The following is a 25,597-nucleotide window of genomic DNA, read 5'->3' as shown; positions in this document are numbered from 1 at the left end:
AGGTGCTCAAAAAGCGAAAAATCTGGGCGGCCCTAGTGTCAGAACCACCTTCGAACAATGATGTAGACTGTTTTCGTCGTCTGGCTCCTGGCACCTTTTGTAGAGGAAAAGGGCACAGCAGGAGTCTGCAACGCCAGAGAACTAGGTCCCGTAGGCGTGGAGGCCGGCAGACTCCGTGGGGAAACTGGATTTTGAACCACAGACCGCTTCTTTTTGAGAAAAGGAGAAGGAATCTCAGTCTCACACCCACGCTTAAGAGAGGTCTTAGAATGGTGGGAAGACACACTCTGCACGTCAGACACAGGGTTGTCTGAGGTCTTCAACTTCTGTAGCCACAGAAGGAGACAGGCATCTCCATCTTTTAAAGTCTTTGTTGAAAAAGTCCTGCACAACTTGCAATTCCTCACCTCATGATCCGGATATAAGCAATAAATGCATTTCTTATGAGGGTCCTCAGAAAAAAAGGCAAAGTTTTCCACAGGCAGCACACGGCCGGAACAAAGACTTTTTTGAAGACATATTGTAGCAATTTTGAAGAGTTGAAGAAGAAAAAACTGAGCAGAGCTCAGGGAGACTCCCTTCATACGACGTGCGGTAGAAAATCCGAGGGCCTGAGCTTCAGAGGAGAAGGTTCTGGAGGGTGCTACAGCCTGATTGGCTGGAATATGGACCAAATAATGACAAGGATATGTTAGTAAAGTGTACACTCCCTCAATGCTTTCTATGAGTCAATGCTGTTCTATGGTACTTTGAAGCTTTATTAAAATCTTATATCTTTCTATATATTTTTTAATGTATATATTTTTATATTTATGTATGTTTCTTACTACTATTTTATGTACCGTGGGACTCCCACTTTAACGACGGGGAATTATTCAAGCATGTGAATCTATGAAAGACACCCTAATACTGGAGAAATACAAGCCTCCACTATAAAAAACATCTTTACTGGTCATAACCGGGTTCAAGCGTGCACAGGTTTGACTCACGCCAAATGTGCTATGCTGGATGTAATCAGATGAGACAGTTGCCATCAGCATTGATTCTATCAACCCAATTGGCAGGTCAGACCATCACCAAATATTGCACATCACCATATGCACACAGAAAGCTAGAGGTCAAGGGATTAAACACTAGGTGAGAGATATCAGAAACGTTAAGAGGGATGACTTAACCTCCCTGTTCCAGAGGAACCGTCTGCAACCATGTGAACTGCAGAACATTCAATAACTCACCGAGGACTACACCATCAAAAACCATGTCAAATAATAAGGTGGTAGCCCCATTCGGCCTCAAAAGAAACAAATTACCCCACCCATGGTTAAACCTAAACAGAAGGAGGAGACTCAGACTTGCAGAGAGATTATGGAGTCAGGAATCCTCTACATGGCAACTTAACTACGGGAGCTAAGTAACACCTACAAGAACACTGCATGGAATGCCAAAGCATCTTTCTTCAAATTCCAACTAGATGGAGCCAAAAATAGGCCATGTAACCTCTGAGAAATTGTCAAGCAACAAACAGAAACCAACAATCACAGAGTGATCACGAACACCTTCATAAAAAACTGATATCTCGCCAACTTCTTTGAGGTGAAAATAAAGATTGAAAAAGTAATCGCTTCAAAAAACAAAAAGATTGGAATCGACCATAGACACACCTCACACTGATTGGAAAACTACAATCTTTGACAACGTCCATATCTACATCCATACCCATAGGGACAAAAAATTAGGATACAGGGAGTTAGTTTAAAAGCTTCATTTAAGATAAGATCCACAAGATGAATTATCTATGAAACCAACACAGCATTTCAATTATCCTATTCCACAAGCAATAATAAAGGACATCAAACTCCTTTCATAAAAGAATTATTCCAGACTGTTTGAAGATGGGGCAGCAGACACCTCCCCTGCAAAAAACAGGGGTAGATAAGAGATCTAAATGATTTCTGCCTGGTGTTGGAATTCCCCTTCTTTGCGAAACTGCTTGAAATAAGTGTGTAAAAAACCAACTGTCCCAACAGAATGAACAGTACAGCCTACAGGACAAGTTCCAATTTGGTTTCATATCAGGTCACAGCAACAAATTGGCCATCTTACACATCATTGAGGACTCTAAATATCCTGGACCAAAATTACTCTTGCCATCTTTACCTACTCTACCTGTCTTGATCGTTCAGCACAATCCAACAGCCTCTTGGAGTTACTCAATTGTAGTATCGGGCTATCAGGAATTGTACACAAACTGTTCACCTCTTTTTGACAAAATCCGCCAACAATTAGTTAAACTTGGGGTATCATCTAAAGAGTCGAAGTCAGAATTGGCATCTCTTAACACCTTGGCTGCTAGAGATATTTTCCTCCTGTGCTGCATTCCCCGATTTCCCATTGTTCATGACAAGGTCAGCTCGTCATTAGCACAGCTCCAGTGTGCCTCATGACGAGCTGAGCTCGTCATGAGCATGGAAGGAGTTAAGGATCCACTATCTCCCCATTTTCCAACCTATATATGGCACTGTTGACCGAGATTCTCAAACACGAGAACCTGGCAAACCACATGTATGAAGAGGACAAGCAGCTGTACCTGAAGATTTCCTTTAAGGTAGATATTATCCAGCTCTATGACAAATGAAGGCCCACCTGACTGTCGCAAAAACATCTCAATCTGAATCCCACAAAAAATGTATTTCTACTCTTCTATCCACTCTAGAGTTTTTACCTGAAACAAGAATGGATTTAACAAATGGACGCTATCAAACACAATCCACTTGCCTTGGAATCAAGAATTCCTTGGGATAATCCTGGATAAAAATCTTAATATGCAAGCACACATCAGCACACCCACATGCAGTGCGTTTTCAACAACTTTGTGAGAAAGTGCCATCTTTCTTGCCTTGGTATGCCCCCACTTTTCTCTGAACTGCTGATGTGCTTTGACCGAGTTTGCCCTGGGTTCCTGCCAACCAGGTACCCAGGGGCTGTGTTCCTTCCCTAAAACTGTTGAAACTAAAACCCAATTGGCATCTCTGGCCACCTATCAGCCCCTAGTAAATGGTACCCTTGGCACCCAGGGCATGGTGACCAGAGAAGACCCCTGAGGGCTGCAGCACTTATTGTACCACCCTCAGGGGCCCTGTACCCTGACACCCACACACTGCCTTTGCAGGCTGAGTGTCCAAGTACAGAACTAAACCAAGAGTCGACATGGCACACATCCCTGTGTGCCATGCCCACAGAACCCACTGCCCTGGCATAATTCAGTCACCCCTCTAGCTGGGTGCCCTATGCCAGAGGTGTGGGCACAGGTGCATGAGCCCCGTGTCCCTACAGTACCCAGGGCCATTCCTGGGCACTAAGTGCAGTGATGCCATTAAGAGTATATGGTGCTGGGAGGTTGTCTCTACGAACTCCACAGCATCATAATGGCTATACTGAAGACTGACAAGTTTGGTACCAAACTTCTCAGCACATTAAACCAGCACTGATGCCAGTATGGGATTTAATGTAAAGTGCAACAGAGGGCATCTTAGAGATTCCCCCTGAAAACCTAACCTACAATCCACGTCTGGGCTGAGAGGCTGCCTAGGCTGCCACACAGCAGACATGTTGCTGGACCCCTGGGTGGAGAGCCCCCCGCTCTCCTGGGCCTGCAACAATGCACATCCTGGGTAAGGTGCTAGGTCTCCTCCCCCAGGATGGGCAGGGGAAGCTTCAAAGGCATGCCGCCTCTGTGAGCTTCTCCAGACCATTTGCTGCCCCAACAACTGGCCCCCACAAGTTCTGACCCCCACTCTTGTGGGAAGACTGGCGGGATAAACTGTCACGAAAGGGGGGGGTGCCAGACTATGCGAACCCCACCCCTAGGAGACTAGGTGAAGCACGACCCCAGGCTCCGGCCGTCTTGAAGATGGGGAGCCCTGCCCAATCACAGCTAGGCTCCTGCACCCCCTCCCAAAGGAGAGGAGCAGGCTAGGGGGTGTACCCACCCCAGGACAGAAACCTATTGGTCCCTGTCCTTGCCCTACAAGGAACGCCCCGATATTCAGTATTTAGGGGCTCCCTGAACCTTCCTTCCTCAGATCCCGATAAGAAAAGAAGATCAAGAAGAAAGAAGATCAAGAGGAAGAAGACCTGCCGGGCAGCTGCTAACAGGACGACACCAACTGACTTGGCCCCGGCCCTGTCGATCCTGAAACCTGCTCCTGCCTAATTCCCGGCGACCCCTACGGACAGCAACCTTGGGACACCCAGAGGACCTGCCTGCCTTGACCCTCCTAACGACTGGGACTCCCATCAGCAGAGACTCTGCTGCAACAAAACCCCTGGTGCCAGCTAGGAAGCTCCAGACCAACCCACCCTGCACCTGCCAAGCCCAGCCCATGCCCGAGTGATCCAGGACCACGAGGACGTCTCCCTGGCGACAGGGACCCGAAATCCAGTGCCCAAAGACCCTCCTCGACGACCCAGATGACGCCTGCAGCCTCAGGCTAGAGGACCCCCCTGACGGCGACCAGCAGGGGGTAAGATTTCCCGACCTCAAAAGAAACCCCTGCACCCGGCGCCCCACGGCCCCCTGTGTCCAACTCCTGGGTGCCTACCTACCCTCCAAGATCCCAACTTACCCCTCGAATTGGTGGTCGCTCCAGAAGATCCACCGTCCCCAAGCCTGCAGCCTTTGTTCCCTTTTCAAGATCCTCATTGAATAACATTGAGCGCCCGACGGCTCAAAAGCACTATGCACCCCGCCGCCAGAGTGCTCCTGGGAGTGCAACCTTTGTCCTATCCTACTTCCCCATTTGCCCTGAGCAAGTTATCAGGAGCCCAGCTCCCACAGCCGCATAGCCTGCTAGCCAGCAGCCACCAACCAAAGGCCCCCCCCCTTCCCTCATTGGATATCATTGGGCCTAACTACCTCTGCACCAGGCCGCCCCTGTGCCGCGGAGGGTGTACCAACTGCACTTACCTGACCCTGGGGGACCCCTGAGTCTATGCCAGGAACCTTAACTTCACCAGCCGAGTACTCACCTGAAAACAGACGACTCACTTTCCTGCCATAGGATAACTGACTGGTTTGACTCGAAATTTCTTCCAAGTGTGAAGTTTTGAAACTTTAAAATATTCATCTAAAATCAGCCAAATATCGAAATCCGAAGTACTCACCTGTAATCAGGAGCGAAGCCAGTGCTGTATCTTTTAGCCCAGTACTGAACCGCAAAAGTAATCACAACCGTGGTTACTAGTAATCTAAATTTCGTCCATAGGAAACCATTGACTTTTTCTGTGAAATTTCTTCTGTCTACTTTTGAAAGTTACAAATATTCCTTAAAAATCGTACCAACCACTAAAACGTAATTACTTACCCGTCTTAGGTAGAGACCCCAGTTCTGAACCTAGGAGTCCAGTACTGGATTACAAAAGTAACAAGAACCTACTTTACATTTCCTTCCATTGGATAACATTGCTGTTTTGCACTAAAAAGATTATTATTATTATTTTTTTTTTTAAGTGTCATCTTTTAAAATACCTTTATATTCTTTAGAAATCATTGCAATAAGTTTTTACTAAACTGTTTTCAGCTTAGACCCCAGGACTGAATCTAGGGTCCAGTTATGAAGTTACAAAAGTAATCTATAAAGTAATCAACTGCATTTATGTAGAATAACCCATTGAGCTGAATGTTAAATTGTGTTGAGAATTGTGTTGCCTACTGCAACCATTGTACCTATTGTGTTTACAAAGTTTATTGCCTCTTTGCAAAGTAATTACATGAGAGTACTCGTATCGAGAAAAGTATATTTTGATAACTGTTGGTGCTAAAAATAAAACTATATTTTTGGATATAAAAAACAATTGGCCTAGAGTTCAGTTCTTGAGTGTGTGAAACCTTTTGCTGACAGAGTGTGCAACAAATGCTTTACACTGACCCCTGGTCCTGCCTTACTGCTCGACCAAGCTACCACTTTAGAGAGCAAGGTCAGACCTGACTAACCTCTGTTATACCTCTGGGGATTGTGGACTCTATTCACACTGTACCTTACTATGGATCCAGTACATATAGAGCCACTTTCTCACAACTAAGATTCAGAAAAAAAAACGACACCCCTCCCACACACAAAGAAACAACCCCCATCTCCGGAACAGCCTGACAATATGGAATTCTTTCCTGGAAGATATTAGTCTAACCTGTCGATAACCATTTTCAAGAAAGCGGTTAAGAGGATTTTAATAAGTGGATTCTTAACATTTATCTGATAGAGCCCATCTATGCTCCCTTACATTAGGGTCATTATCTTCCCGAGATGCAGCACTCAGTTCCCGTGGCACATTTGGAAAGCAAGCTTGGACTGTGTGTATTATGGCTTATGTAATGGAATAGTATGTTTTATGGAATGGTGGGATGGGTCATGTTCACACTTTACAAAAATGTCACATTAAAATCTTAACCTATGCTTGGATATAGCCACTGCCAGCCTGTGCTATCCCTCCCTCCTCCCATTCTCGCTGCATCTAATGTGCAGTTGAATAATTGGTCCAGAGTATTGCATCAGGTGGGATGCACTGGTGAATTTATGTTGCCTGAGGACAAGTGCTGGAAGTGAAATAAAGGAGAGGGGCATCAAAGGGGAAGAAACCGTGGATGAGAAGGAGAGGGATTCCTAGTGAAGGAGAGAAGCGCTTGAGGAGGAAACCAGGGTGAGAAGTAGGAAGATTAACAAACTTATATTGACAGGAGGCAACTCACATTACAGACCCCCCATGCCACAGTGCACTCCTCTGAAGTTGCGGACGCCTGGTTTGCTTGACATTCTATACCTGGAACGAAAAAAATAAGGTATACGCTTATTTCCTTAAAAGGGTCAGAAACAGGGAAAGATCCTTAGTTTACATGCTGGCTCAGCAACCACTATCCTGGAAATTAGGGATACAAGAGGAGTAGTTAAGTGTGGTGTTGCTGCTACAGCCATTTAGATGCATCCTGCTGCAGACAGTGTATGTGTTCCCACCTCCACTGCACACTACAGCCCTTCACATTTGTCACAATAAGCTCGAGATAAAGTCACACTTACACAAGTCCATGATGTGGTTCCTGCAGATGGCGCAATTATCGACCACGATATCCCAGGCCCACAGTGCCACAGCATTCCACTGCAAGAGAATTGGAAACCAATAAGGAAGGAGGAGCACATCAAGAACACAGCAAAAGGAGCACTCTCACACCCACACATCAAGAAAAATCATGTGAATCTTATCCCATGCACACACGCAAGTATAATAGTCAAACTGACATGGCGTACAGGTGGTATCATAAATGACAGATACAAGTTATTGTGCTCTTTTTTTGTATTTCTTTAATCCAACGAATGCCCAGCCAACATGTGTTTCGTCGTTCGGGGAGAACCCCGTGACTTCTTCAGGGCTAAGGACAATATGATAAACAATGTGTAAACCTGACAAGCAGTAGTAGTGAAAAACATTTCACCAAGTGGAAACCCAACTCAAGTGCCCAATCAAACAACCTCCAGTGAGCAGGAGGAGAAAGTAAACTGGGGTAATACCAGCTGGGTGCGAACAACCTGTGCGGTACATAATGCATGACGGGGAGAGAATCATAGTGAATAAAAACTAGACTTATCAAAGTGAGAGCGAGTCCCAGAATTAGGACGTGTACTTAAACGTCTCAAAAGGGTATCTAGACATGCAAGTGCAAGAGGTTCTAAAGTAACTCTGCCTTTAAGGGACATGCTCCCTAATTGCAAGGCTCTTCAGTTCTACGTTTCTTAATCCTATAAACAATGACTCCATGTCAGAATACATTACAGCTTTCACATGTACACCAACCAGAAATACTGTGGGAAATAAATAACTAACCTCTCCATGGGTTGTATTCCAACCCGACTGGTCAATAGGTATAAAAACAAGCTGTGCCTCAGTAATCAATGTACCCGGACTGCTGCGAACCTTAAAGGTAAACATGCAATTAATTTCTATTCCTCAAACAATGGGCTCTCTCTAGCGCAACATCAACTATGAACTTCCAAGTCCCTTGCCTTACACAAGGTATGACGAATCCTCTGCAGTGAAGAGGCAGTAAAACGAATATAGCCCCAAATGGCAAGAAATGAATCCTGCAAATGTAATGAAGAGGGGTTACTGTGCCGCAAACTTAGTCATCTGTCAGCCAGACACACCTGTACTCCATGTCAATTTGACCATTATACTTGTGTGTGCGCATGGGATAAGATTCACATAATGTTCGGTCCTAGGGACCAATAATTAGAGTGTATACAGGGCGTTTCCCTCACCTGGTTGCACCGCAGAAATCATATCATCAGAAATAGATGCTGACCCCATATGAGCCATCTCTCCTCCCACATAACACCCCTATGTTTATAATCAAGAAAAATCAAACAGTTCATTCCTACAGACAGTAGTACAATCACTAGTCCTCTTGAAACTTCACTAAGGCAACACCATACTTATAGGAACGCATAAAAGCCACCTGGCACCCCAAAGAACAGTTCTCAATGCGGTTGCCAGGTTTAAAGTAATCAAGCGGTTTGACCACATCTCACCTGCCCTCAAGAGTCTCAATTGGCTCCCCACTGAAGGATGATGCATCTACAAGACAGCATGCATCACCCACATCGCTCTACACACAGATTTCCAATTACCTAGAAGTCAAACGATTTGGTGCACCGAAGTTCCAACTCACTCCTCATACCTCCAAAGAGGATGAAGAATCATCTCAGTAACGCTCCTAAGATTTGGAACTCACTCCCTAAACACCTCAGCCACAACCCCTCCTTCTCTTGCTTCAAACAGGACCTCAACTCTACTTCAAACAAACCAGCTGATCCAGGTTTCTCAAAGATCCAGCACTCTTTGACAAGATAGGTCTGGGTGGTCGTCTGAATACTGCAGTCTCTAATGTCTCCGGCCCCATTTGCTACATTGTTATTTTCTAATGTGTCAATCTGGACTACCTTACTGTTTTTGTTGTCCTATGTTTCTCTCAGACTGTTTGGCCTGCACGATTCTCCACTTTTACTTCTATAAACGTATTCATAAAATATGTAAAGCGCTCAGATACCTCTAGCTAGCGATATATAAAACTCGAAAATAAATAAATATGCTTGTCACTTTAAAATGAGTATAGCCTCAAATCAGCATCTACCAAACAACTCTAATACAATGTGCTGGAACTTGAGTGGCACAACATGAAATTTAAGGTTACCTGAAGAAAGCTGCTGAAACACCGACTGCTCCAGGGTAGAGAATACCATGCTGAACCTACCTACGGAGCAACAGATGCTAGACTTCGGATTCAAAGCAGTATTCTAGAAGAAGTGGTTCACCTCGACTCATTCCAATTGTTCTCTGCCTTTAACTCCGCAGCTGTCTTTTGGCTAGGTTTACACTATACAAATACTAGACTAGGATTATCATTCATTTGTCTCAGGTAATAGTCTGTCATGCTAGAAAATTGATAATCAATGAACAGCCCAGGCTGGATGCGGCCCTCCTGACCTTTACATGCAGCCCCTGGTTAAACAATAGCTCTAGGTTGCGGTTTACTTTACAAAGCACTAATATTTATAAAGATATTAAATAAATGGCATGCATTTACTTGCAGTTGAACTTGGGTAAAAAAAAAAAAGTATAGAAGCTGTTTTGCCCCACTTAACTTGAAGAGTACTTTAATTTTAAAAGAAGTCTTTCAACAAACGTGTAAAAATATTATTACGTTCCTTCATAATTATAAACGTCTTTCATTAACCTGCAGAAGTGTTTCACCTATCAGATTATAAAAAGTGCATTGCGAATTTCTCTTCTCCAAGTGGCAGTTTTCAAATATGAATTGAAAACCATTCATGCCTCCCCCTCCCTCCCTCCCTCCCCCAACAATGCCAATGGAAAAATGAAATTAAAAAAATTGCCTAGGTTCACGCACTTTGATCAAGTGCGGAAGCCAGGATTGATCCCAGGTGCAATTCAACCACTAGTTGTACGTGCAGTTTCTCATACGCCCATCTTACATCTCCCACGCACTGACCGCCGGCATGCTGGCATCAACGCAGCCCTCAGTCACTCTACATATTAACTTTGTGGCCCGTAAGAAAATGTGAGAGTACCTATGTGCTACAATCATCAGGAACATATTCCTCAAGGCCCTCAGAGGTCTCAGCAAAATTAGAATGTCATGAATGGTGCTTCTGATCACCTACGCCAACGTTGTGATGGTTTGTGAAATTTGATGTTGACGAAAGAACTAAAATTGACTGTACAAAAAGAGAGCAAGTTACTTATGTTTTGGCTGTTTGCATTATCGCCCACTTGCTGTAAAATTAGCTGCCAACGGCGTGCAACTGTGATGTGGTGTAACAGCATACCTTTGGGAATGTCTTGCAACAGAAGTAAAGCAAAAAATCCCAGTTACACTAATTAAGCTGGTGTCATTTTAATTTCACCCTGGCCTACACAGTATGTCTGCTTCTACTGTTAAAGTAATTTGCAGCTTCCTGTTAGGGACTATTTGAAGAGCTCTCTTCAACTACCTTCTTTCTGGGCTCCATTTTTTTGTTTTCCGTGCATTTTTTTTTTGTCATTAGGTTAAGATTGGATACTAGCATCACGATGTCCATTGGCAACAGTTCACACTTTACAAAATGTGTCTCCTGGTTTAGTGGTCTTCTCTAGTCTAGTGTGGGAACCCACTGCTGTTGCACATTCCTTCAGTACATCTCAAACTGCATGACCCTTGAAAATTCCTTCTTTTTAAAACTGAATGTTCTGAAACTTTCCTCATCAGAGCCCCTTATTTGTAGCTCTCTATAGGGAATGGTATTCAAGAAGAACCTGAAAACTTGAGATCTAGGACCTTTTCTTGTGCCAAGAGACTGGAGGATGTAAACCTGACCCACAATGTTCTTGGCATCACCAGCTGGTAGCAGTAACCATGTACCTTGACGGGCGATACATTAGATCAGCATAGCAGAGACCAGAGGAAGTGCATGTAGTTAAGTATATGCCAGTGTATTTCAGGTTACAAAACCATAAAGCCGTAAAAACCACATTAGCAAATCAATTTAACAGAATTCATTACACAATAAATTGCATGTATACCTCACAGATTAAAACTCTAAAACACCGGGCGTGGCCAACAGCATGGCCGGATAAGACGCACACCTCTGCAACTCCGGAGAGCTGATCCAAATCAGTCGTTAAAAACTGTCTGAAAAGTCCAGATTTAGGGGAAAAAACAGCGCGGAAGGTCCAGACACTACTAGGGGACCGACACCGGAGCTCCCCAACAGGAAAACGGGAGTACGGCCGCCCAGAGCCCGGCACCAACGCTGCAGACTAGCCCAAGATGGCGGCGAGTCGCAAGTAAGCAGAGAAAGAGCCCGGGCCAGGACATACAGCTGAGCGGCATACAACGCAGGAGCCCGACCGCACCACCCAGAAGCAGCAACACGGCGGGGCCCCAGCGAAGGAGGAGGGGGAAAGAAAGCCGAACACCGGAGCCCAGAGTTGCGCACCGGGGGCATCACGCCGCCTGGAACATCCATACCCTACGATCAGGCCCAGAAGCCCTGAATTAACGTGCTACGGAAGATCAGGTGAGCAGCGCGGCCCTGACCCATAACCAGTGACCACGCTAGCGACGGCTGCTCGGAGGCGGCCAAGGCAGGGGAAGAAAGACAGGAGGCCGGGCCCGGTGGAGCGCCGCATGGCCGGAACCAGCCATACCCTGAGACCGGGCCCGGAGACAGTACACCGAAGGAGAGAAGACAGGCATCACCCTGCGGGCACACCGGGCACAGCTGTGGGGAGGCACCTCAGCAGGAACAGACAGCCCAAACAGCGGAGCCTGGCAGCGCACGCCCGGGGCACCGCAGAGCCGAGAACACCCAGATCCTGTGGACAGGCCTAGAGGTCCTGGGACGGTGAAACGCAGAGAAGAAGGTGAGCGACACGGGCCCTGGCACACACCCTGAGGGAACATCACAGAGGCCTCACAGCGAGACCACGGGATGCGGTAAGGTCGCTCCTGGGGGAGAGCTGCAGATGCGGGGCAAGCAGAGCGGCCGCACGGAACTGGGGGACCCTCCTGGACGATAGCTGGCGACAACCGCACCGGGCGGCCTGCCGGGGGAACCTGCCAGTGGATTCAGAGGGGATGACCGGGGAGACGCAGCAGGGGTCCCGCAATCCCCCATACCCCCTCCCCCACTAGAAGATGAGGAAAGGCTCGGACCAATGGAGCGGACCTAGAACCCGAAGCCGATGGAGAAACGAGAAGAGACCCTCGGCTGGGTGGCGCCCACAAAGAGAGAGACCAGCCGGAGACAGACAAACTGCAAGCCAGAAAGGCAACCTACATCACAGGAGGCGCAGGGGGGTAGAAGAAGCAGTGTCAGACCTGCAGATAGAGTGGGCCCCTGTGGAAGCGGCGATAGAAGACGCAATAAGGGCACAGACGCAAGGGCCAGGCTGCTAGGGGCACGCAAGTTGGGGAAAAAAAGACAATGCCACCAGGGCGCCACACCAAGAGACGATGGACTGCTATGCAGAGACCCAAACCCATGCGGGGACTGCCCCTTCGGGACCACGCTCAGACACAGAGCGCCTGATGGGGTCCATACAAGCCTCAAGAGACGATATACAGCGGCGTCAGAAGTTAAGATTGGTGAAGTGGGCTCAGAAGTCACACTGCTACGACAAGACTTTCGCAATCTAACGGAGAGGGTGACCATGGCGGAGACGAGAGTAGGTGAAGCAGAGGACTATCTCCATCCTCAAGAGAGACATGGCGGAACTGCAGGCATCACACAGTCAACTAAAATTGAAGGTGGAGGACGCCAAAAGTAAGACTCGCCGCAACAACCTTCGCTTTGTGGGCTTTAGAGAAGGACTCGAAGGGTCTAACATGGCTGCGTTCCTACACTCCTGGATACAGAAAACCCCGACGACGCAGTTCTCCAATTGCTTCCTGATTGAACGAGCCCACCGCGCGCTGCTGGCGAAACCACCTGTGGGGGCTAGGCCGCAGCCAATCATTGCAAGATTCCTGAACTTTGCTGACCAAGACCTGATACTGAGGGAAGCCAGGAAACTAGGGGAGATCCGACTTGAGAATGCCCAAATAATGATATTCCCAGACTATAGCCAAGAGGTACAAAAACAGACACGCACATTTGATCCAGTGATGGCCAAGCAGAGAGAATTGCATGTTCAATATATGTTGCTCTTTCCGGCGAAACTAAAAGTGATCTACAAAGAGAAGACACTTTTTCACACATCCAGACGATGCAAGGCAATGGCTGGAGGAACACCCTACACCCCCAGAGGATGGAAGGTGAAAAACGCAGAACGACGACACCACCACCCGCTGACAGACTACAGTGGGGACTGCCAAAGACCCAGAGGCGGAGAGGCTTGAGAAACGGCAGGCACCTGCAAACGACGCCATATCCCACACGGGATGAGACAGGCAGACAGAGGCGGAACTCCGCATCACTAGGTGCAGGAGACATGGCGGGGTCCAGATTTCGTTGCCTAGAGAGGAAGGCACGCTCCGAAGGAGAGGATGAAATGGAGGGGGAGGGTCACTCCTCGGGGGTTGAAGAAACAGACGCGCCGTGTTTACATCCTTTGGTAGTAGCAATCCACGAGATGGAGCAGGACAATGCTAAACGAATGGGGAGCACACAGAACGATACCCAGGACTCACACTCTTTATTTGGGACGACATGGGCAGCGGAGATTCCAGCTCGTAACCGGACTGCACGCAAGTTATAACCACCCCCTTTTAACTATTGACTGCTACGGATTGTTCCTATGCACTTAAGTTTGTATGGGAAGGAGGTTAATGTTTTCCACATAGACAGTTGAAGTTGGTTTGAAGGGGGTAACTCGGGGGAGGGCGACAGACCTTCTCCGCCAGACAGTCCTAGATTTTCAGTTTCTGTGAAAGATGGGACTGAAGGGGGAGGGAGGTAGGGTTGGAGGATGGACGGGGAGTGTTTTTGTTTCAAGTTGGGGGGGAGTGAATGTGTCTACATACGACTGCATGGATGGGGGGGTGGAAGTTATACAAGTTCTCAGGTTGGGGGAATTGGGGGACAAGATGGGAGGACAGGAGGGGGAGAGGGCGGGGGGAGGGAGGGGGATTGAGACATGTCAGAAAGGTCACCTTTGCCGAACTACAGGACACCCCACTAGTGCAGGGCCAGAGCACCATTCACAGAAGGGCTTGGCAAGATGTCGGATAGACACGCGGAAGAGAATCGGAGTCCAGAGGGGCTCTCAGTGCTGACATGGAATGTTGGTCTAGGCAGCAAGATCAAGCGGGGCCTAGTAAACACGCACATCAAACGGGTAGGCCCAGACATCATACTGTTACAAGAAACACATCTTATGGGTAGCAACTGCACTTTCTTAGCAAGAGGGCAATACAAAGTACTGGCACATGCAGGATTTAGCAAAGGCTTGCGGGGGGTGGCGATACTGATTAGGAAGAACCAACCGTGTCAGGTGGCACAGATCTGGGCAGACCCACAGGGAACGTATGTGGGAGTGAGAGGCACATGGAGACGGAAGGATTACACGATCATATCGGCATACGCCCCCTCTAAATTGCAGGCAGCTACACTGGCAGGACTAACGGAGGTCCTCCTTAATTCATCCGACACTATACAGATACTGGGGGGGGGGGGTTAACGACGTGATGGTCCAGACCCTAGATAGAACAGGAGATAGGATCAGAGACCAGACCCCCTACAGCCCTCTCTAACATGGTCAACACTATCGGGCTCATAGATGTTTGGAGGTGGCTACACCCAGACGATAGAGCCTATTCCTTCTTTTCAAAACGCACATAAGGTCTACTCTAGACTAGACTATTTTCCTTGCCAGGCACGTTATATTGAGAGATGACTCAGCCGAATACAAAGCTAGGGGGATATCGGACCACTCCCGCTCATGGTCAGGGTGGGAAGACTGACCCAGAGAAGGGGGACCTGGAGACTCACAGCCTGGGACTTACCCCTCAATATTTTGGGATTTTGTATCAGAGCAGATGTCAAAGTATGCATAGCGGAAAATGAGGGCTCAGTAGCGTCTAAAGTGGTACTATGGGAGGCTTTTAAAGCGGTCCTGAGAGACAGGGCCCAATCTAGGCTTGCAGAGGCGACCCGGGAAGCCCAGAGAGAGCTCGAGGCACTGGAAGCCAAAATACTAGAGTTAGAAAGGGTTTATCAGGATACTAAAGCTACAGGGACTCTAAGTCAATTGATAGATACTCAAAGTCAATACAGAGAGCTATTAACGGAGGAGGCCAAAACGCAAGCGCTGGCAACTCTGCATCATCTGTATGACGTAGGAGGCAAGTCGGGCAAACTGTTGGCGTGGTTGAGTAGGAGGGAGAAGGTCTCCAGGTGGATCGAAGAAGTGCGCGACACCCAGGGGAATCTGGTGGGATCGGACGTCCAGATCGCAGACGCCTTCGCCAAACACTACCAATCATTTTATGAGGCGAGAGAGCTAGCCACACAAGAGGATGCCCTGAAATATATGGAGCATCTTGAACTCCCGACACTGATAGACACAGACCTCAAAGACCTGGAGGCCCCTATCACACTAGACGAAGTCACGCAGGCATTGGCTAAATTGCGATCTGGGAAATCCTCTGGCCCGAATGGGTTCCCGGCAGAATTCTTTAAAAAAAAACGGCTGACCTTGTAACACGACACCTGCTGGGGCTCTTCGAAGGGGCGCTACAGGATGGGGTACTCCCCCCCCCCCCCCCCCCCCCAGACCTGCGCATGGCCACGATCATCCCAGTATTTAAGGAAGGTAGGCCGCCAGAGGAATGCTCGTTCTACCGTCCTATATCTTTACTTTTGAAGTGAAACTCCTGGCAACGGTAGTGGGACTTAGATTACGGAGGGTGATTCCAGAGCTGATCCACTTGGACCAAACGGGTTTTCTCCCGGGAAGGGCCACTAGATTCAATCTAAGACGGTCCCATAACTGGCTGCAGGAGGTGAGCAGGAGACAGGACCCCCACTGGTTCCTGTCGTTAGACAGGGAGAAAGCGTTCGATGCAGTTCACTGGCCCTTCTTAGAGGGAGTTATGATAAGATTGGGCTTCGGCCCAAACTTCAGGCAATGGGTGCAGTTGCTCTACACAGACCCTAGAGCTAGGGTCAAAGTGAACGGGATCCTATCCTGGGATTTTCTGGTGAGGAGGGGAACTAGGCAGGGATGCCCCCTGTCCCCCCTGCTCTTCACGCTGACGATTGAGGTGCTCGCGGCAGCTATCCGGCAACATCCAGACATTAGAGGTTTTAGGTTAGTGCCACTAGGTATCGCAGAAGAAAAGATCCCTATACGCCGACGATGTCCTCCTATATATTACACACCCCAACACGACACTACCGGTGCTCTTCTGAGTTAGAGAGGTACGGTGCGCACGCAGGCTATAGGATAACCTGGCACAAATCAGTACTATATGACCCCAGGGGCTGAGAACAATGGGCGAACCTCCCGGACAGGTTGCTAACAACGACGGAAGGCTTTACCTACCTTGCAGTGTTCATGACGCTAGATAGGAACGCCTCATACGACAAAAATGTCGGACGAATTCTGCGGAATTTCGTGGCGGACGCAAATAGATGGCAGCTGTTACCTCTCACACTTCTAGGCAGAGCGGACATGTTTAAAATGTTGACGCTGCCCAAGCTCCTCTACGTGTTTCAAAACAAATATTACCCTCTCCCTCGAAGGGTGTTCAAAAACGTCAACTCAGAAGTTCGCACGTACCTCTGGCATGGCAAACAACCTAGGGTAGCACTGGAAACCCTACAAAGACACCAATACAGTGGGGGGGATCTTGCTCCCTAACACGGAGGCCTATTACTGGGCAGAGCACCTGGTAGTTATCAATGACTGGTTTCATGCCCGGGCTACACACCCCACGTATGCATTGGAGAGGCGCGTCATGGGTGCCCGCCCGTATAACCATTATTTATATGGAGGGAAGGGGAGGCTGCTGCCGGCCACAAGGCTCACACTAGTGCTTTGGAACAGAGCAAATAAGACCATAGGTTGGGAGGAGAAACACACCAGGCAGACACCCATATGGCACTGTGCGTGGCTGCGAGAGCTGAATTGAAGGGGTTCAAAAGGTGGGATGACCTCGGAATCTCCACCCTAGGAGACTTAATAGCAAAGGGGACACTGAAGTCGATTCCAGCCTTGAGAGCAGAGTCTGGCCTCCTCCCCACGCAATATCTGAAATATGCCCAACTGAGGCTTGCATGGCAGGCTGAAGGGATCCCAGAGGACACACTCCCTGAATACGCACCCCTAGAGGGGTGCCTACTACAAGAGCAGATACCGGAGAGAGCGGTGTCTCTGACATACAGGACCCTTATGAATAACATGCCTGATGGCCTGGGAACCCTCCGCGGTAAATGGGAAAGTGAGGTGGGAGAAATGGATGATGTAGATTGGGACAATGTCCTCATGCACCCAAGAGAGGTAGCAATTAAATACCGGTTGAGGCTCATACAGTTTAATGTCCTCCACAGGACCTACTTCGATAGGGTGCGCCTACAAAGAATGGGAAGGATAGGGGACACAAACTGCTTGAGGTGTGGGAGACTTCTATCATATACTTTGGTTGTGTCCGATGATACAGATTTACTGGGAGGAGATTCTGAAAACACTGGCTGAAGTCCTGGAAACATCCCTGCCAACTGACCCAAAACTAGTCCTGGTAGGTATGACCAATGACATAGATCTCAATCGCCCGTTAGTGCTCTTCCTGGTGTTGGCCCTGGTGGTGGCTAAAAGAGATGTGGCAAAGTTTTGGGGAGCGGCCACGATTCCGCAGATAGAGGAATGGCGAAGGGGCCTGGACCTATATATGGCAGCTGTCACATACAAAGCAAGGGGTTGTCCTAAAAAATTTGGCAGAGTTTAGAGTAAATGGAGGAAATATCGTGGACTTGATGGGGGTCTGTAAGAAGGGAGGGGAGAGGAAGAGGCACCCAAAGGCAAAAGGATGCCAAAGGCATGCGGACGAAAAAAGAGATTGGATTACAGACAAGATTAAAGGCAGGGTGTGGGAAGAATAGAGAAATATTGTTTTTAATGGTGTGGCCGGGGGGCTGGAGGTCGGGAAGTCGGGAAATGTTCACCAGTGATGACATGTCTGTTGTAATATGAAAAAATGCAAATAAAAAGGTTTATAAAAAAATTTTAAAAAAATCTAAAACACCATATTGAGTATTTGAACAAATGCTCCTCATGTTTTATATCAATACTAAACCAATAGTAAAATCAATATTGGAAATAATCAAATTATAGTCTATTAGATAATTTTAGATGTCTACGGTATTTAGACACTGAAAAAAATAATGGCCAATGATGCATCACTTAATAAATCACAAGCCAGATGCATGCCTGTATTTCCCAGATTAGGTCATTTCTAAGCAATTGAAGTTACCATTGCTTACACTACTTTGTGTTAAAGGGCACAATAATAAAAAAAGTGAACTTCAGATTCCTCCACCCATAGGGACAGGAAACCATAATTTGTATGATTGATGGAACAGTCATTTTTAAGAAAATGCTGAAGACAAAAATCCAAATTTGAATTCTAAATAAAAAAAAGGGTCCCAATTAAAAGGTAGATAAATACAGTTCAACTCTAAACACAAATGTGCTTTTTACTACATTTTTCGATAAGGTTTCCTTGTTAGTATTAAGAAACTTATTTATAGGAATTCAATTTTATTTATTTTTTTCAGCAATTCCACTCAGTTGCTCAACGAAATGGATAGATATTATGCCACACTTCGGAAACCAATCAAGTATGAACATACTTAAATTAAACTAAACTGAGAATTCTGCCGAAAAGTACATTTAAATACTAACGCTTAAACGTTTCAAAGCACTTGTGAAACCAAGTCTAGTCTAATTCTTTAATAGGTAAAGTAAAACTTAAAATTATGCATTTCTAATCCATGCTCAAACTATAGGGGAATTGTCCGCTTACACAAAAGGTATTTGAGTAACTTAAAAAAAAAAAAAGGTGGTTTCTACTATTTGCAAGTGAATCAATTTATATTAATAACACATTTGAGCCCCCCTTAAGTGCAGATTTTTGGGCTTCTGATCTGTAAACTTCTATTATGGGAGGTAGTACTGTATAATAAACTGTCCATACAAAATGTAGAGTTAGGTTAGAACCGTGGCACCCAAAAAATAAAACTTCTGCCTGTAGAGCTGGTTTGTCTGTTTTAAGCTGGTAGCAACCCAACTAACACAAAGATAATACACAGTGTGTGTGTGTGTGTGTAGGAGGGGGGGGGGGGGGTGGAGGGGGGTGCGCCTTTCAAATTTCACTCAAGCCAAATGATGGTTAACTAACTAGATTATGACTGTGGTTCATAACCTGTGGTGTGTGGACCCCTGCGGAGTCTTCAACACCTATTCAGGGTGCCCATAAATGTTTAGAAACTAAAATATTAGTAGAAAATAAAGTATAAATAGGGCAACAAAATGTAAAATATTAAAACAATGTGTAAATGAACTTAAAATTGGAGGCTACAGTTAAGTTGGTATCCTTAGGTTGATTTGTTGGAGCAGCACAAATATAGCAAACAGAATATATTATGTATGACGGGTGTCCTCAATTAAAGCACCACGAAAGAAAAAAAAAACATGAAGGGGAAGTGATACGCTAGAGATGAACAGTTGCTCCGTCTGAGAATTAAAAATTATAAAAACTCCAAATTTCCCATTAAAATATGGAGTTTTCTATATGTGCATTAAAATATTTCACAATTTGTCAATTTGCTTATTATATACTTGCTTATGTATTTTGTGTATAGTTTCTACTTTCAAAGACTAGAAATTGCTTATGCTCTGATCCCCAGATTCCAATAATAATTGAGCGGGACCCACAGAAGTGAAATGGTTAAGAACCACTGGTCTATGAGAGAGGATAGTCAAACTTGGCTTTTGTATCATAGCTAGCCCTCTAATATGGTCAAACTCACAATAATTATTCAATACATTCTGGATAAAACCAGAAAAGACATGAATTTTAGTGCCCTGGGGTGATGGTGCATAATTTACAAATATTGAAAGATGATCAATCAACTACTCCACTGACAAATAATTTAACAAGCGCCAGAGCTACAACACAAACCTGACTGATACCTTTAGTAATTTCGGACAAACCTGTAGTCACACCTGTACTCCCTCACTGCCCCTTCAGATAGCGCTCTTATGCAACCCAATAACAAATGTTAATGGAGGAGATGGGAAAATACATCATGCAAAGTGTTCCAAAGAGTGCTCAGGCAAGTTTGGGGATGCCACCAATGAAAGTACTTCTATAAGTGGTGGTATAGCCAGCCGAGAATATGTATGAAATGCGCAGCCTAGAAAAATCCAAAACATGTATTTATTTATTTTGAGAGTTTTATATAGCGCTGGCAAGACCCGGAGGTATCAGAGCGCTTTACATAAGGTTCCACAGAAAACTACATCAATTACACGTTACATCAGTTACTAGAAAAACATTTCAAGAGAGTAGAAGACGAAATAAATGGAGCTTAGAAGGGTAAGGGGGTGGGGTAAAGGGAAAGGAGGTAGATAGGATGGAGAGACGAAAGAGAGTCTGCCCAAAGTCCGGCTGGGTAGGTGACGGCAGTGGGGGAAGTCCACAGCTCATGTCCTCTTTAGCTATTGGGTAGCTCCACCGGGCATCAGCCAAACAGCTAGGTCTCAATGGGAAAACACTTAAAGAGCAAAGAGGAGGGATAAATTGAGTGTAAAGGAGAAAGGGGGTGGAGTAAAGGGGTAGGAGGGAGAATACAACGGAGAGACGAAGTAAGTTTTGTCCAAAGAGCGGCTGGGTAGGTGATGGCTGAAGGGGTGGTCCACAGCCCATCTCCTCTTTAGCTATCAAGTAGCTCCACAAGGCATCGGTCAAAAAGCTAGGTCTCCAGGGTCAGAGGTAGGTTCACAGATTGCGTATCCTGATGGGGTAAGGCGCAGAGTGATGCTCATGCCCCTGATTGTTGGAGATGGGGCAGTTCCCAGGATTGGGTTTATAGGCAATCATGAGCTTCACACCCACCCCACCCCGCCACCCAATCCCACCCCCCAAACTTTTGTAGCATCACAATTTCATGGAGGATTCACAGATGCCCACATATGTAACTTTTAGCTGCCTCTACCAACTACTGTGTCCTGTTTGATGTGCAAATTACCTACGAGAATTCTGATCTTTTCCTGTGACAGCAGAGGCCTTATTTGGGAAACAATTAGGAGAAGGTGTTTATTCCAAACTGGGTCGAACGATTCTTCGTTCAGAGAACGGTCACATCCCCGGTGAGACAAGTGTGAATGCCAATTGCACACCTTCACCACCCACTTACAGAGGGAAATAAAATCAGGAAGCCATGAGGCCTTTGAAGCCCTTGGGCTGCAGAAGCCCTCCAGATCAGAGATATTGAAAAGAAGAAATGATCATCTGCTACTATAGTCCATTAAGGTGCACTATTACACCTTCATCCTAAAAATAATTCTTTATTTTCTTTTCAAATCAAGTTCTAGAATGCGGTGAGGCTCCCCTATTTGTATGATTTGCCTCAATTTTATTTGAAACAGTCTATCTGTTGGTCTCCCCATTTTCTTTAAACAATATAGTCTGAGTTTTTCAAACAGCAGATTGCCCTGCACAGTTTAAAACAGCCACCCTTTTCTTACCCTCCGAAATGCACAAGTTGTTAAAGTCTTGTCCTCCAGGGGGCACGAAGAAAATCCTCCGCTAAGTGTCAGGAAAACATATGGGGGGATCTGACAGGGAATAAGTCTTTCTGCCCCACCAGAGGGCAGATGAAAGGGTGTGATGCCCAACCTACCCCCACAGGAAAAAAGGCCCACTAGACAAACCATCTTTTTTATTTCCTTTTTTGGCGGGGTGGGATGCTCCATCCAGGAATAAGGATGTGCCCCTACCCTAGAATGGGCCCAATAGTATTTGAGACTCCAGGCCAGATTGGAGGTGTCCACTAGCGACCAGGTAACATGATTACAAATATGCAGGCAGGCTTCAGGCATTGCCCCAACAGTCTCTGGGTTGGTTGGAGGATCTACATGTGACACAATGGATGAAAACGTACAAAGTCAATATGGTTGCCTAATGGTCACGGTTTGATCCACTGGGGGCCTAATTTTCAGAAATGTCTCTGTTTAAGTGTCACTGTTTTGGCAGCCAAGCTTGGTCCCAAATGCAACAGCTTCCGACATCACCAAAATGGGTCATTTTTGCATGGCGGTAAACAAGATGTCGCCGAAATTGCAATTTGGGACCAATGGTGGTGCATGTGCTAGGCCCAGCAACACAAGTGAGTTATCTTTTTCTAATAGCAGGAAGTGTGAGAATACTGGCTGGTGGGAATTTTGTGCCCCCCAAAACCCTTAACAGAAATTAGGGAAATGTCTAATTTTTTTTTTTTTTTAATTCTTTTTTTATTAGAGTATTAAAACAAACACAGCCAGCAAGTTACATCATTCACGGATCTGTCACGGCACCAATAATACATCGACATTTTAGTATATTCCTCACATTCAGAGCTATAGAAAAATCTCTTTTAGTCTATGTCTTCCGAGCCAGTCTGTGGGGCATGCGGAGGCTCGCAGATGTTTCCTCTAAAGTCATTCCAGCATGTCCATTGTAGGAGAGTAGGGTCTGCAATCCTATGATCACCCAGATTTTTGCTTTTTGCTGCACTGGTTTACGACTTTCCCTGGCTGTGGGCCTGCTAATCAGACCCACAGCCTAGCTGTTCTCTCTATCCAAATTGTACTCAGGTACTGAATTGGCACTGGGCCCTCTCCAAGTCCCTGTACCCAGGGCTGAGGTGCACCCAGAAGTCTCCCAGGGGCTGAAGCATGTATTATGCCACCCCTGGATTGACTAACTAAAACTGACACAACTGGCTGCACGACAGCTGGGGCAAGGTGGTGTACTCACCCTTTGCTTTAGATATAGTATACCTATATCTAACCCTAAAATGGACACACAGATCTCCTATCAGTCACTCCTATGGCAGGCCTTAACAATCCTGAAGGCAGAGTGCTTGGAATCGTGTGAGATGGTGCTCTGGCATGAGCTGAGCCTGTCTGCGGCTTTCGGGATCCATCCCTTAGCCGTTTCCATGATATCGCATACCATATACTCTTAAGTGCATTATAATCCTCGCGGTTATGTGCCAACTCTGGTATCGCTTTATCAAAACATGTCGAGTAAGGTGTCATACGAATTGGAATACTAACCCCTCGCCAATTCTGGCGACGGGGTTAGCATTCCACCCTTCTAGAGGGACACGACATGTATGTAACCCCTAACCCCGGTTAAAGTCAGACAGAGCCTTAGCATCCACAAAATGGATGCTGCCACCGAGACACAAGTCTGCCCTCCTGCTGCTGGGAGTCCTCCCAGAGCAGGAGATAAGGACAAAGGGTTTCCTGCCAGGGGCGGTGCCAGCACCGTCCCAGACAGGGTTTTGTGTATTGTAGGTAGGCAGGGCTTTAGAGGAAGGTGACTGCACGTGGCACCCCGGTGCTCACTGTGCATAGGCTGGCTGGAACCAGTTCCAGGGTCACTCCAGACCCTGTGCTGGGGAAAAGCCCGCCAAGGAAGTGGGTGTAACCACCCCCCTCCCAGTCCCACCCATAGGGCAGGACTTAGTCGCGTGCCAGCCCCTTTTTACAGGATAAAGGTAGAGACTGGCCCCCTTCCAAATCAGATCATCTTTGAATCCTGAAACTACTTTCTGCGAAAGGAACTCAAGACTTCTTCCTAAGATTTCTCCCTTGTGACTAAGGAGTAGTCACCCTGCATCCGCAGGCCCCATCCAAGAACACTGCGGTCTGCTGTAAGTCCTTCCTCCGGAATCCGACTGCCCAGCTCGACGAGAACCGGCTTCCCTGGCACCTCTGACCTCTACCCACCTCTACAGCCCAGCTGAGAACCGTGGGTGCGACGAGACCTCAAGGGACCGGCCATCGGCAAGACTGCACGACTTCTTTCCAGCAAGCCCGCCGAGTAATCTACTGGTGAGTGCTTTGGGGTCCGAGGAGCCCCGACTCTGAGCAGCTCCAGCTCCGAAGTGCAGCCCCCCAGCATCTCCACGATCTGCGTGGGGCCCTTCTGCTTTCCGCTGCTCACCGCGTTGTTTGGCTACTAGCCCGTTGGCTTGTGGCCTTCCTGACGACGCCCGACGACATTTCTGCTGCTGGTCTGGTTGCTCCAGACTGGCCCTTGCTCCCTTCCAGAAGAGGAGCACCCTGGACCCTCCTGGTCCGCTCAAGACGCCATTTTGAGTCCACCGCGTGGGCTTGAATTAGCCAAGGCTTGTTGCCCAATCCTGGGTAACTTCGACGCCAACGACTTCATCCTTCGTGGGACAGCTCGCACCTCCATCCTGGTCGCCGACAACGCCTCCTGGTCCGAGAGACTGCAGAGCCCAGCAGTGCCCACTCACCTGACTGCGGTGACTTCGCCCGGTGCCATCCTGGTGCCCCCCTTAATCACTGGCTAGTGATTCAAGAACTTGGTCCCCTCTGCTTTCAGGTTTTCTTCTTCCTTGATCCAGGCTTGGATCCATCGAACTTTCCTTCACTGGTCGCCTGCCAGCAACTTCTTCCTTCCAGGCTCCTGGTCCGGCAACGAGATCCCCGACGTCTTTTCAGACCTATGCAGCTGCAGCCCCTGGGCTAGGTAACTTCGGCACTCCGGTGTCCCAGCATAGCCTCACTATCCAAGGGTCAGGATCCACTGTCGTTTTCTCCCTACCAGGTCGGGTTCGCCCGTGAACACTAACTTTGTGAATTCTAGCTTCCATAGACTTTGTCCCGCATCCCGCGTGAGAGTGCACACTCTGCACCCGAGTCCCCTGGGCCTCCTAGTAGTAATCTAACGATTCCCTAGTCCAGTCCTAGCGATTCCAAAGCCTATTAGAACTGTTACTTACCTGCTAGTAATTTGCATTCCACTTTTAGCGTATATGGTTTTTCGTGCCCCTCGGGCATTTGTGTAACGTGCTAACTTAAAAGTATTTTCGTAAGAGTTTTGTTGTGTGCTTAGCTCCCTGTCTCATAAAGAGCCAGGGTAGTCTTGTTATAAATAAATACACTGTTTATTTTCATAACAACTTGCGTGGTGTCCTTTCACTGGGTGTTCAAGGGGTAATGTGATGGTAAAACAGCTGGCTTAACACGCCCTCTAGAGTCTTAGCCTTAGACTGCTCGTATCCATGCTACTAGGATAGCTGGTCTATAAGGTTGACTTACAACCAATCATCAATAAGGGTTGTTTGGACTGATATATAGTGATCACTAGAATAGTGAGCACTGCACATCAGGCCAACTTCTCACATCCATATTTCCCCCCATTTCCGAGAGCACCCTCTTGCTGCGTACACAGTCTTTTCTTGCAGCATACACCAATCCATGTCGCTTTGCCAGTCTGCCAATTTCGGTGGATTGGGGGCACCCCACA

General features: G+C 47.1%; 1 protein-coding gene across 1 annotated transcript in view; it reads right to left on the bottom strand.

Annotated features, from left to right (window-relative positions):
* The window catches only part of RBX1 (ring-box 1), a 68,223-nt gene that overhangs the window by 20,997 nt on the left and 21,629 nt on the right, over positions 1 to 25,597 (bottom strand). Inside the window, exons 2-3 of the mRNA XM_078640660.1 lie at positions 7,071 to 7,149; positions 6,746 to 6,816 (exon numbers count right to left, since the gene is read on the bottom strand). Coding sequence (XP_078496786.1) covers positions 6,746 to 6,816; positions 7,071 to 7,149 — 150 coding nt within the window. The remainder of the gene's footprint in view (positions 1 to 6,745; positions 6,817 to 7,070; positions 7,150 to 25,597) is intronic.

Source organism: Lissotriton helveticus, chromosome 1_1, assembly GCF_964261635.1.
Source record: "Lissotriton helveticus chromosome 1_1, aLisHel1.1, whole genome shotgun sequence".
NCBI lineage: Eukaryota > Metazoa > Chordata > Amphibia > Caudata > Salamandridae > Lissotriton > Lissotriton helveticus.
The sequence above is the reverse complement of the archived record's forward strand: the minus strand, read 5'-3'. Positions and strand labels throughout refer to the sequence as shown.